Genomic DNA, 14124 nt, shown 5'->3' with positions numbered 1-14124 from the left:
GAGGATCAAGACGTGCCTTTATCCCCTGTGGACCTACAGGATGATTAGTTTCATCGGCTTTGAGGTAAAGTTGCATCCACAGGCTCTGCATTACTGATCTGGGGCAATCTTAACTGTATCTTCATGAAATATCTGGAAAAGATTGGCCAAGGTGACAATAGATAATCATTTATTAGAGCGCTTTGGGAATCGCTTGGCAGTTAATCTCCTCACGCGTCTTTCTAGGAGATTAGTTTCTGATAGAATTGCCCTAAGAAGGACCATCGAGAGGCATTATAGTGCTGCCATTGCCTCGGCCCTTCTTAAAACTGATTCTGAAGGCCAGAGTCAACCCAACTGGACACTTCTCTCTGAACATCTGGATAACGGACTAAAGCAATTAATACTTTATCCCAGAGTGTCATGGTTAACCGAGGTCAGGACCTTCATTCGCTTCAACTTTCGACAGGGTTGCCAATAGTAATAACTGTGGTATTGTGTTTCCTGTTCACTTGGTGCCAAGCACCGTACCAAGTGCTGGGATTGATACAAGATCATTCAGTCAGATGCAGTCCCGGGCCCACATGGGGCTCACAGTCTAAAAGAAAGGAAGAACGGATATCGAATTCCCATTTTGCAGATGGATCCCCAAGGCCACGAGGCAAGCAAGTGACGGAGCCTGGATGAGACACCAGGCCTTCAGGCTCCCAAGCCGCTGGGTCACACACCTCTAGCCATTCAGCTTCCCCATCTCGGGAGCTGAACTGAGACAGAAAACCACCGAGTCCAAGATGGGAAGTCTTGGACTGTGGCACTTACTTCCACCGTGTCTCCAGATTGTTCAAATAGTTTGGTCAAGCGCTCGTTGTGGATCGGAATTTCCCAACTGCCTCAGTCAAATCTCAGACGGGGGGGGCAACTTTATTATTTTCTTTCTTTCTTGCAGATCTTTACTAGTAGTTTCCCTAAAGTCTTCCCTCAAAATATACGGCCACGCACGGAGGTCACATTTTAGCTGAGGCAGAGAAGCAACTTGGCCTAATGGAAAGCGCGCAGTCCTGCGAGTCAGAAGACCAGGCTTCCAGTGCCGGCTCTGCACTTGCCTGCTGTGTGGCCTGGGGCAACGTAGTTAAATTCTCTGTGCCCCAGTTTCCTCATCTGTAAATGGGGATTCAATATCTGTCCTCCCTCCTCCTTAGACTGTGAGTCCCATGTGAGACTGGCTGAGTCCAACCTAATTGTATTTTCTCTGCCTCAGTGCTTGACACATGGTAAGCACTTAAAGATATCTATCATTATTATTGTTAGTTTGACTACGCATGAGTTAGTGTGGCAACTGTGATTTCAATAATCAGAATCGATTTTTTGACCTCATTTAGTTTTCATTTTTTCCCTGAGTTCGGTGGGCCCAAACTGGAAAGAGCAATCAATTTGCTCCCACGAATTCTTTGTTCTCTGTTTTTCTCTACCTACCTGAAGCTAAACCAGTGGATCTCAATCAGTTTTAGGTCCCTTGTGGACCCCTTGTGGCATTTCTCAAGGCAACGAGATGCTTTTTAGAAAAGCAGAAGCTTTTTAGAGAAGCAGCGTGGCTCAGTGGAAAGAGCCCGGGCTTGGGAGTCAGAGGTCATGGGTTCGAATCCTCGCTCTGCCACTTGTCAGCTGTGTGACTGTGGGCAAGGCACTTAACTTCTCTGTGCCTCAGTTCCCTCATCTGTAAAACGGGGATTAGCTGTGAGCCTCACGTGGGACAACCTGATTACCCTGCATCTCCCCCAGCGCTTAGAACAGCGCTCGGCACATAGTAAGCGCTTAACAAATACCGACATTAATTAATTAATTTTTAACACGAGGGAATGGAAAATAAAACCATCGCAGAGGTCCCGCTCCCTTCTTGCAGGTTTTCTCCGTTCTCTCCTTATTTCTCCGCGACAGGAGATCGCTCAGCCAAGGATTTCGGTAACATTGATAAGAACCGTGGGGTTCGTTAGCTGATTACTATGTGTACTAAGCACGGGGGTAGATACAAGATAATCAGGTCCCACATGGGGTTCACAGTCTAAGTAGGAGGAACAAATTAAATAATTCTTGAAAGCCTTTCATACAGGGGCTTTAAAATCATCAGTTTTCTAATCAATTCAATTCTGAGGCATAGAAATTAAAACCATAAATACTCAGCTAGACTGGAAGTCTGTCAGCACATTATAGATCCTGAATTTAAGGATTTAATCATGGGGATGGGAGGGGTCATAAAAATTAATTGAAAATCCATTAGAACTGCAAGGACATTTCATTTGCATCTGCTTCGGTTTTGAGGGAGTCCGTGACACCCTCCTCATCTCTTTCCTCTATTTGGAAATGATTAAATTTTGGCTGAGATTCTTACAACTGCTTTATGTTTACGAGGTTCTCCTTTATTCTTCAGAGCTAAAATCCCATCTCCTCCAAGAAGCCGTCCCTGACTAACCCCTCCCCATCCAATTCTCCCTCCCTTCTGTGTTGACTGTGTACTCGGGTCTGTACCTTCATTTGATATTCATCCCACCCTCGCCCCCACAGCACTTACGTACCTCTCTCCTCATTACCTCTCCTTATACTCTGCTACTTCTCCTAGCTGTAATTCATTTTAACGTCCGTCTCCCCCACTAGGTGGTAAGCTCCTTGAGCACTCATCGTGGCTCAGTGGAAAAGAGCCTGGGCTTCGGAGTCAGGGGTCATGAGTTCGACTCCCGGCTCTGCCACTTGTCAGCTGTGTGACTGTGGGCAAGTCACTTAACTTCTCTGGGCCTCAGTGACCTCATCTGTAAAATGGGGATTAACTGTGAGCCTCACGTGGGACGACCTGATTACCTTGTATCTACCCCAGCGCTTAGAACAGTGCTCTGCACATAGCGCTTAACAAATACCAACATTAATTAACTCTATTGTAGCGTGCCCTCCCAAGCGCTCGGTCCAGCACTCTGCACCCCAGGAAGCATTCAGTAAATAATAACGATGATCATAATTGTGGTGTTTGTTAAGTGCTCACTATGTGCCAGCCGCCGTACTAACCACTGGGGTGCATACAAGCAAATTGCTTTGGACACAGCCCCTGTCCCACATGGGGCTCACAGTCTTAATCCCCATTTTACAGAGGAGGGAACTGAGGCACGGAGCAGTGAAGTGACTTGCCCAGGGTCACACAGCAGACAAGCGGCAGAGCCGGGATTAGAACCCAGCTGCTTCTGACTCCCAGGTCCGTGCTCCATCCACTAGGCCACGCTTGATTGGGATGAACAGTTTCAGGAGATTTATGGAACCCCAGATCACACAACCTTCGACAAAAGTGGTGCCCACCCAAGGCAACTCAAATGGTGAGGACTAATTCAGAAAACTGTGATTGTTCCACCCATTTCTACAATTTTGCTAATTGAAAACTTACTCGTGGCATGGGTGCAAATGATTCTGAAACCCCAGTGCATTGCCATGCTATTAATGTTTTACTGGAGCATTACCTTATTAAAATGCAACTTAATTAAAAAGTTCGAACTCATCGAATTTGAAGCAATAATTGCTTGATCATTTGAGGTTGATCTATTGAATTTACGTATTTGAGCCATCAGATTTCCATCTTTATTTTATAAACTGGGATAAAATTCAGGGAAATTGCACAGTAATGAGACATGCTGTGAAATAATACTGAAACATAGAGCAATCCTGCAGAATCCCAGAACAGGTAAAATACTGCTAATGCCATGAATCGGATAGATTACGTAGACTCTACGCAATATTATAGCTTGTAATTATTAAAGCGAATGTGTCTGTAGTGTAGTTTATTGTCTAAATGTCATTTTAATGTTTCGAAATAATTTAATAAATGTATATTCACCTGGGACAAGAGCAGATTGTGTTACATTAAAAGAGTTGGGATTTGTTCTTTATTGAGAAAGGTGACCTAATGAATCAGTGTATCGTAGTCTATCTAAAAAACGTGGTATTGCTCTTCAGTACAGTAACATTGCATTTTCTTAAGATGTTGTCAATTGTACATATATATACACACAATTATATATGCATATGTGTATGCATATATATACCCAATTATATCTATATGAAATTATACTTTCTATTCATTGAACAAGTAAAAGCATCTTGCTGAATTAACTAGATTCTTTTGCACCATTACAGGTCACACCCTGAGGAAGCTTGGAAGAAGTAGATCCTGTTCACGGGAGAAAAAGGAGGTAATGTTCTCAAGTTGGGTTTTTTTATGGTATTCATTCAGCTCTTACTCTGTGTCAAACACTGCTCGAAGCTCTGGGGTAGAAGCAAGTTAATCAGGTTGGACACAGACCCTTTCCTGCATGGGGCTCACAGTGAAAGTAGGAGGGGAGTTATGGGAATTTGATGGGCAACTTGATTTTGATGATTCTAGAACATGTAGTTGTGAAAATACATGTGGCTCTTGACATTTTCCCCCTCTAAAATCAGAATTTTATTTCCTGGTCCGTCAAGGTCAATCAGTCAGTATTTGGGAATGAAAAACGATAAAGCCAGATCCTTTTCTGGAGATTAGTCCAAGACCAAGATATAACAACTTGTGCTTCAATAGTCTGGGATCGGGATCTGAAAAGTAATATCGCAACTCCTGAGCAAAAGTTTATCGGAAGGGACGGGGGTGGATCTTGTTGCATGAGTCAGCCTGTTGATGAAAGAGTTCTCTGAGTTCAGTGCACAGCATGCTGTAGATTCTCAGTTGGTACTATTGATTGATTATGAATTACCTTCAATACGACAGCTTGATTTAGTGTAAAACCAAGTCATTACCGGCAAGCTGGCAATGAATGCTCGAGCCTGGTCCATCTCTAAATTCTCAGTACAATTTCGCCTGCTGGTTAATGATGGACTTAAGAAACGTATGTGACTCCTGACTCATCCAGTCTCCACTTTCTCAACTCCCCACTCCTTTGATCTTCACACTCCCTTGGCTCCTCCAAGTACTCTGCTCCCTCTCACTAGGCTTCGGGCTCCTGCACTTCCAAAATCCACTGGTTTTATACCTCATTCACCCCGATCCGGCCAGCTCCAACTTCGCGTCCTCACATCTCTGCAGCCTAATAAGGACCCCGCCTGAGTCCTTCGAACCAGCCAAAAAACCCACATTTATCCCGTCTGAAGAGAGAGCACGAGGGAAGATATGCAGGAAAGCTCAACTGCATGATCGACATGCCATTACAACATTTATTTAAATCCCATTTAAAAGTTTTCCTCTAACCACTTTAGGAATTGCTATTGTACATGATACTAAATGTCCCCTTTCTTCCTTCAACCAACTCCTCTTCGATTGTCCCTCCATGCACCCAAGTTGACAAAATATGATTTTATTTTATCTCGAGCATGATGCATCTGTCGGCGAACAAAGTATTTGCCACTGAATCTCTTCAGCATTATCACGACTTTCCACTTAATTCTCTACTTCGGACCGTCTTGTGTATTGGCAGGAAGGTTAATCCAATATCCTACCTATGGATTTCGTGTCCTGCCCATTTTCATTTTGTGGATAACCCAGTTTGACACGTGAGTTTGACACCTGTACTTGTCCTGATTTACACAAATGAGGCATAGCTGTTGCACGCCCATTTGATCTTTAAGCGTTTCATCTCTGGCCCAATTTGATGTGACTATATATGCAGTTCTTGTAATTTCCTCTCCATTTTTGCTGCATCATTTACAAATATAACTCACCCATCAGCAAGAGGAGCCACATCAATTGCTCAATATTAATTTCCTCCTCTTAGTTGAGCAGCAACGCCAGTATGGTTATAAACGGGATTGGCAAGTTTGCTGCACTCTATTTGATTCCTGTGTGTAGATTAAAAATCATGGGTAGTTGAACATCATGATTTTTGTTGTGCATTTCCAGCTCATCTCCTCCAGGAGATCTATATAGTCAATTCAATTCCAGCTTCGTAGAGCACATTGAAAACAGCATTGAATTCCTCTAAGTTGAAAGCTTTGTGTTGGCAACAAATGAAAACTGGAAGTTGCTATTTTCAAATCTCTTGTGTTAGCTGGAGAGAGAGGTTGTGGTCAATAGTTGATTATCTTGAGCCGAATCTAGCTTATTCTGTGCCGTTTGAGGTCATTGTCAAGGGTAAGTCGTGCTCTAGATGGTTAAGCTTGTCGCGAGCAGGGAATGGGACTACCAACTCCGTTATTTTGTTCTCTCCCAAATGCTTAGTGCAGTGCTTTGCACTCAGTGAGTGCTCAATAAATAAGATCGATCCATCTTGATTTAAGTGACTGGTAAAGGCAGTGTTTTTTGGTGACAACAGTGGTACTGGACAGTAGTTTGGGGGGATCTTCAGCGTTTACTCTTATCTATGGTAATGTTTTTAATTCTTTGCCATGCACACTACTCTTATTCATGTTGTATACATTAAATATATATTGGGCCCAATAATCTGAATAGTGGTATACCTCCTGCTTTGAAATATTCTTAACTAGCCATTTTCCAAATTTCACCTTACAGAGCCTTAATCAACGTCTTAATTTACTCCCATAATTGTTTCCAGATGATCTCTTGGCTGAATGGAGTTTCCCATGACTTTAAGTTAAGGACGTTGTAGAATTTTGTCCATTTTTAATCAGTCTTGATTCTGCTTGTTATCCTCTCTTCATTTTTCTGTTCCAATTCTGTTTCAGCCGTACGTCTCCTTAGGTTCTTTTCAGAGTCTCCATTTCATCTGTAACTCCCAGCTTCTTCCCTCTGAGCTTTTTAGACTCTTTTTTAATCATCTTCCAAATGTCCTCACCAAGCTTTCTGTATTCCTCATCATTTTTTTCCATAAGCTTTAATTTGTGGTTTTTAACATTCATTATCAGGGTCTCCTCCTTGATCTTGAATTCTTTTTCTAGTGCTTTTTTCACTTTTGTCTCATTAAACACAACGGTATGTGTTTAAAAAGTACATCATAATCGTTCCCTGTTTTCCATGGTGGAAGGGGAGGGGGTATGTTTGAAGCTCAATCTGTGAAATGACTACATACGCACATCTTCATTAAATAGGCACCTCCTGGTGACTTCTGAGCTTTTAAAATTTGATCTTCTTGGGCAGTGTCATTTTTTGACTTGAATTCCGGTGTCCAGCCATCTGAGCCAGTGCAGATGAGGTGTTCACTTATCCTTGAGATGCCGGAGAACATTCTTTCGGTATCCAACGGTATGGAATTCATCTGGTTTTAGGCGACTCCGTTAGACTTTCCTCAGGCCCATTGAATTCTTTGTTCCTTTTGGGTATACTGTGTTAAGTTGATCGGGTAGGCTCCACATTAGCAGCCTAACAGACTTCTTGCTCACTCCATTGTCCTTTTCTAGTGTTGCCAAGAGGCATTTTTCGTCGCTCTCTTTCATACGTTTTAGTACCTTTGCTCCAGACGTTTGTTGAATTTTTTGAAGCCTGTCGTCCAAATCCATATAGAATCCTTCGATTACTTTGCCTTCTTTCTATTACAGTGGGTTGCAGGTTGATGCTTTTGGAATAACGATGATAACAGTATTAGTGATAACGATGTCATTGTTAAAGTGTTTACTATGTGCCAAACATTGTACTATGTGCAGTAATATAAACATAACAATCAGGTCAGACACAGTCACTGTCTCACGTGGAGCTCACAATCTAAGGGAGGGGGAGAACGGATATTTTATCCCCATTTTACAGATGAGGAAACGGAGGCACAGAGAAGTTAAGTGTCTTTCCCAAAGTCACACAGCAGGTAAGCGTCAGAGCGGGGATTAGAACCGAGGCCCTCCCCCGCCCGGTTCCCCGGCCCGTGCTCTTTCCATTAGGCCACACTGCTTCTCGAGATATGTAATCTAGCTTTCTACAGCCTGCTTTCTACCCCTTCAGTTCTGGCTCTGTAGTCTTTTGCCTTGCTGAGAAGAGAGGCACACTTTTGTTCCTCTGGGCAATAATTCTTTGGATTTCCTCCTTTCCCTTAAATCACTATTGTTAGATGTTGGTCTTAATCCTGTCAGTTTCGTTGAGTCATAAATCTATAAACGTATCTGGTGATAGAGTTTATGTATCATGACTTGCTCTATACAGTTTGTTCTTCTGGCGTCTAACTGTCACCCCTCCTGTTTGTTTGGTTTATGGTGTTCGTTAAGCGCTTACTGGGTGTCGAGCACTGTTCTAAGTACTGGGGTAGGTACGAATTTACCAGGTTGGATACAGTCCCTGTCCCACTTGGGGTTCACAGTTTAAATAAGAGGGAGTAGAATTTAACCCTCATTTCACAGTTGAGGAAACTGAGGCACGGAGAAGTTAAATGACTTGCCCAAGGTCACCTAGCAAGCAGTTGGCAGAGTCGGGATTACAACCGTGGTCCTCTGAGTCCCAGGCCCATGCTCTTTCCACTAAGTCAGTCCAAAGTAGAAATCCGCTTCCTTTTCTCTGTGGTTTGTAGACTAACATTTTTGCCGCAAAACATTCAAATTGCCAATCCTTATGCTCTTTGGCTGTGGTCTCCTTTCCATTTTAGCCCCACAAGTTGTCACCTGCCATCAACTTCTCTCTTCCTCTCTCTCTCTTTCTCTCTCACTTCTCCCCCTCACTCACACCCTCCTCCCTGCCTGGAAGATTAGTAATAATAATGTTGGTATTTGTTAAGCGCTTACTATGTGCAGAGCACTGTTCTAAGTGCTGGGGGAGATACAGGGTCATCAGGTTGTTCCACGTGAGGCTGACAGCCTTCACCCCCATTTTACAGATGAGGTAACTGAGGCCCAGAGAAGTTAAGTGACTTGCCCAAAATCACACAGCTGAGAAGTGGCAGAGCTGGGATTTGAACCCATGACCTCTGACTCCCAAGCCCGTGCTCTTTCCTGGTAGAGAACTAATTAATATGCCAACAGCAGCAGTCATCATCTTTAGAGAAGCAGCATGGCATAGTGGATAGAGCATGGGCCTGGGAGTCAGAGGGTCATGGGTTCGAATCCCGGCTCTGCCTTGGGCAAGTCACTTCACTACTCTGGGCCTCACTTGCCTCATCTGTCAAATGGGGATCGAAACCGTGAGCCCCACGTGGGGCAGGGACTGTGTCCAACCAGGTTTCTTGTATCCACCCCGACGCTTAGAACAGTGCTTGGCACATAGTAAGCTTTTAACAAATACCGCGATTATTATTCTTTTTATTAGATCTTACTGTCCTTTTTGTATGCCAATGCTTAGCACAGTTATTGCACACACTGAGCCCTGAACAAACACACTATTAGAACTGTTATTATTCTTCTTATTATATGAATAAAGCCAAGTTCCGTGTTTTGGAAAAAAGTCCTGCATTAGCTCAGGGCGGCCCATGGGCTTGAATTCATAGACCCGAATTGCCATCCTTTCTGTGACGTGTATTTTTAGAAATAAGGAAGTACACAGAGTTCCCACTGCTCCAGCCTCCCGACAGATTCACTGAAACCCCGAAAAGGAAACAATGAAAAGGAAAAAGAATCAGCTCATGGTAAAATGCCAGGAACGAGATTGACAGCTTTTAAAGTCTACCAGTAAAACTTTATCTCCCTGCACAAAATTGAAACAGGAAAAATTTTATCAGTGAGCTGCAATCTGTGTGCTGTTCTGACAAAAGCTATGAGCAATAATGTCGACAAGCTTTCCTTGCCGAATCCGCATACTTAACTAATAATAATGATGAAGAAATGTCTGCTGTGTGACTTTGTGTCATGTAACTTCTCTGTGCCTCAATTACCTCATCTGTATAATGGGAATTAAGACTGTAGGTCCCTTGGAACATGGACTGAGTCCACCCTGATTAGCTCGTATCAACCCCAGTGCTTAGTACGGTACTTAGCACACAGTGAGTTCTTAAATACTGTAAAAAATTGTTCAATATTTTTGAAACAATTTGAAGCGTAATATCACAATATAAAATTGTGCGTAGAACAGGGCATGGCATCCATTGGTAGTATAAAAATACCATTACTGCTACTCTGTATTTGAGTTTTAATATAATGATGAGATTTGCAGGAGGCTGGAAAAACAGAGACTCGTCCAAATTAGGTCTAGAAGCAGCCTTCTCAAAACACCCGGAAGCAGACTAAACCCCCCCGGAACACCTCTTTGTACCTTTGAACTCCCCTGCCCATTAGACTTATCTTCTTCAATCGTTTAAAAGTCGATCTGCTTTCCTGAAAATCGATGCGAGACTCTTTAATGACAAGATCTTAGCTGGTGAATGAGAAACTCTGACCGTTTCATCTGTTTCGGCGTCCTTGAAAGATGCAGTGGATTGTCCAAATTTGATGAGATCCTCATTGGACAGTGATTCCTCTGAATGGGATGCATTGAGCCCGTTGTTGGGTAGGGATTGTCTCCATCTGTGGCTGAATTGTACTTCCCAAGCGCCTAATACAGTGCTCTGCACATAGTAAGCATTTAATAAATACAGCTGAATGAATGAATTTACCTCGGTGACCCCGTCGGCATTCATTTCTACATCAAGTTGCTTCTCCAGTTCAAGAATTTCTTTGAACAGGGCTTCTCTGCGATGCCTTGGAAATCTGGCAGAGACTGGAGAGAACTGCCTCAAAAATCCATTCGTTATGGATTGCTTAATCTCTGCTGGCGTAGGGAGGGCGACAAAAGAGAGATTTAATTACCCATAGCAGACGGCCTGAACCGTAGAGGTGGGTGAGGGTAGCCTTGGGAGAAGTCATTAAACAGTGCAGGTTGTTTACCTGGGATGGTTGTACTGAGGGAGGGTTGAAACCTGGGGTAAATCATCAGCAGGATTGGTTTGTATCCCCGCGATAGTTGTATCATGAGGGGTTGTAACCTCAGGTAAGACATCCAGCAGGTTACAACAGGGAAGCAGCAGGGCGTAGCGTAAAGGGCACAGGCCTTGGAGACAGAGTTCCAAAATAAAGGCCTTTTTCCTCACCTCTTCCAAATCTGGCTTCAGGCAAAATAGAAATCCAGGTTAGCTATAAACCAAACCGATGCTGAATCTTAGCCTTGCCTTTTAGCCTTGGGGTCGGAGGACCTGATTCTAATACCAGCTCCTCCCCTTGATTGCTGTGTGATCTTGGGCAAGTCACTTAACTCCTCTCTGGCCCAGTCACCTCATCTGTAAAAGGGAGATTAAGACTGTGAGCCCTCTGCGCGACATGGACTGTGTCTGACCCGCGTGGCTCAGAGGACAGAGCCCGGGTTTAGGAGTCAGAGTTAATGGATTCTATTCTCGGCTCCGCCGCCTGTCAGCTGTGTGACTTTGGGCAAGTCACTTAACTTCTCGGTACCTGTGACCTCATCTGTAAAATGGGGATTAAGACTGTGAGCCTCATGTGGGACAGCCCGATTACCCTCTATCTACCCCAGAGCTTAGAACGGTGCTCAGCACATAGTAAGCGCTTAACAAATACCAACATTATTATTATTATTATTGTTTTAATGAGATGTACATCCCCTTCATTCTGTTTATTGCTGTTGTTTTTGTCTGTCTCCCCCAATTAGACCGTAAGCCCGTCAGTGGGCAGGGACTGTCTGTATCTGTTGCCGATTTGTACATTCCAAGCGCTTAGTACAGGGCTCTGCACATAGTAAGCGCTCAATAAATACTATTGAATGAATGAATGAATTATTTTTATTATCTACCCCAGCTCTTGGTAGAGTTCCTGGCACATAGTAAGTGCTTAACAAATGTCATTTTTTAAAAAGATGATATTAACATAATCAGGGGGCTTTGAGCAGCTGGGTGGGAATCTCGAATATCAGGTATTTCAGAGGGCACGATTGTGGCAGTCTGATGACTGAAGACTGTCTTGCACCGGGAGTAAATGTTATCATTAGGTGTGACTGAGGCTGAAAAGGCTGATCTGTAGCCAACAGTTTCTGCCACATTATGCACAGGAAGATTGTGTTGACATATTTGCTCCTTGTATCATCTGACATTGTTTTCTGTTTTGCCTCTTGAAGGTTCTATTAATACAGAGACAGTCCTAGGAAGATAACTACTAAAACTATGTAGATGCTTTTGCAAAGACAGAGTTCCAAAATAAAGGCCTTTTTCCTCACCCCTTCCAAATCTGGTTTCAGGCAAAATAGAAATCCTGGTTAGCTACAAACCAAACCGATGCTGAATCCTAGCCTGGCCTTTTGTTTTGTTTCCTGATTTTGATTAAAGATTATATTTATTAGATGGTCGCCTCTTTTCTGTTTGGATCCTCAAGGTGTTGGCTGTTTTAATACTGCCAGAATGAGGCTATCATTATGCCATTTGTGGAGAAAAATGATGCTTTCTACCTGGAAAGACAAGTTATTTTTTAAAATGTCAGTGAATATCCCTGCATTTAGACACATCAACCACCTTGGTGATATACAAAGAAGTCCATTCGGTAGATATTTTAAAAATCATACCCAGGACTTTGCCAGGGAAGAAACAGCTACAGTTTTGGGGGTTGGAGATTTGGGGAGAAAAACAGGGGTATCGAGGACAAGAATGGTAATTTTTGCAGTACCATAATGAATCCTTTTATACCTTAAAAAAAAGGAAAGATCTCATGTAATAGACTCATCAAAACTTCCTCTCCAGCTGCAAGCCTGTCTTTGCAGTTGACAAGGAACAACATGAGCTGTTTGTCTTCATTAGGAAAGGAACTGATTAATGTGCCTATTTACTGACTGTGAATTGATCAGGCTGCTCACATATATAATGATTTTTACAAGGATGTCCCAGCTCTATTCTGAAATCAGATTATTTGGAGTGAAGGTGAATCTTCACTCCTGTAGACTGCTGATTTTCTTTTTAGATTAACTGAAGGTTGTTGTCCGCAGAAATTAGCTGCAATCACATTCTCTAAAGAAAAAAACCAGTAGTCAATGGCTTTGTCCAAGTGGCAGAATTTTACAGAATTGCATCTTAGTGGATCACCCATTAGCTGCTCGCAAGTATTTTAGATGGTATTTGTGAACCGCTTACTATGTCCCAGGAACTGTAGTGAGCACTGGGTAAATGCAAGCTTATGAGGTTGGACACAGTCCACGTCCCACATGGGTCACAGAATTAAACCCCATTTTTACAGACGTGGAATTTGAGGCACAGAGAAGTTGAGTGACTGGTCCAAGGTCACACAGCAGACAAGTGGCAGAGCTGGGATGAGAACCCAGATCCTCTCGACTCCCAGGCCCGTGCTCAATCCACCAGGCAGTACTGCTTTGTGGGCTCAGGGGAGGCAGGGGTTGATACCGGTCACAATTTAGCCAGGAAGGCATGGACTACGTTTGTGTATTTTTTTTGGTCAGATTTTTTTCTTCTCCTTGTGCGTGTCTTTTGATTGGTCCAGAGCTCAACTGATTGGCAGGCGCTGCCCAGAGAGTTAGAGGCTCTGCATAGCTTTCCTCCATAACTGCCTCATTTCCCCAAGCTAGCAGTGGGATGAGGAAACAGGCATAGATGTCAACTCCAGCCTAGACCGTAAGCTCGTTATGGGTAGGGGATGTGTCTGCCTAATTCTGTTATATTATACTCTCCCAAGTGCTTAATACAGTGCTCTGCACATAATAAGCACTCAGTAAATACGACCGATCGATTGATTGAGTAGGGGTCGATTGACCCGACAGATTTCCGAGCTGGACTCTCATCCTTTCTCATCCCAGGTCTCTGACAAGACTCGAGAGTTTCCAGTCAGCCCAGTCAATCCACAATGGTGGCATTCTCAATCAATCGGGGGGATTTATTGAGCTCTTACTGTCTGCAGGGCACTGTACTAAGCACTTGGGAGAGAACAGTAGAGCTGGTGACACAAAACCTCTTAGGTTTTATTCTATGTTCTAGAATAAATATTCTCTTCTACTTGAAGAGAAGCAGCGTGGCTTAGTGGAAGGAGCATGGGCTTGGGAGTCAGAGGACATGGGTTCTAATCCCACCTCCATCACTCGTCTGCTGTGTGACTTTGGGCAAGTCATTTAACTTCTTTGTGCCTCAGTTACCTCATCTGTAAAATGGGGTTTAAAAGTGTGAGCCCCACATGGGACAACCTGATTACCCTGTATCTACCTCAGTGCTCTCATGCCCTCAAGGAGTTTACAGACCTGTTACGGTCTCTCTGGCTTTCTGTAACGCAGTCCCCGTCTCCCCTAAAATCCCTTCCACCTTT

The 14124-nt window shown here is 43.5% G+C and overlaps 1 protein-coding gene across 5 annotated transcripts in view; it reads left to right on the top strand.

The window, feature by feature from the left end:
- The window catches only part of KATNIP (katanin interacting protein), a 116448-nt gene that overhangs the window by 9129 nt on the left and 93195 nt on the right, over positions 1 to 14124 (top strand). For 2 of the 5 annotated variants that reach the window (XM_029054319.2, XM_039910893.1), the window contains exons 1-2: positions 3184 to 3332; positions 4147 to 4202. In XM_029054319.2, the coding sequence (XP_028910152.1) occupies positions 3251 to 3332; positions 4147 to 4202 (138 nt within the window). In that variant the 5' untranslated portion in view covers positions 3184 to 3250. Of the gene's footprint in view, positions 1 to 3183; positions 3333 to 4146; positions 4203 to 14124 lie in introns of those variants that run through there. The other 3 variants (XM_029054337.2, XM_029054347.2, XM_029054329.1) reach the window with 2 other exon arrangements.

The sequence above is a fragment of the Ornithorhynchus anatinus genome, chromosome 2 (genome assembly GCF_004115215.2).
Source record: "Ornithorhynchus anatinus isolate Pmale09 chromosome 2, mOrnAna1.pri.v4, whole genome shotgun sequence".
In the NCBI taxonomy this organism is placed as follows: Eukaryota; Metazoa; Chordata; class Mammalia; order Monotremata; family Ornithorhynchidae; genus Ornithorhynchus; species Ornithorhynchus anatinus.
Note: the sequence above shows the minus strand (reverse complement) of the source record. Positions and strands in the feature narration are given on the sequence as shown.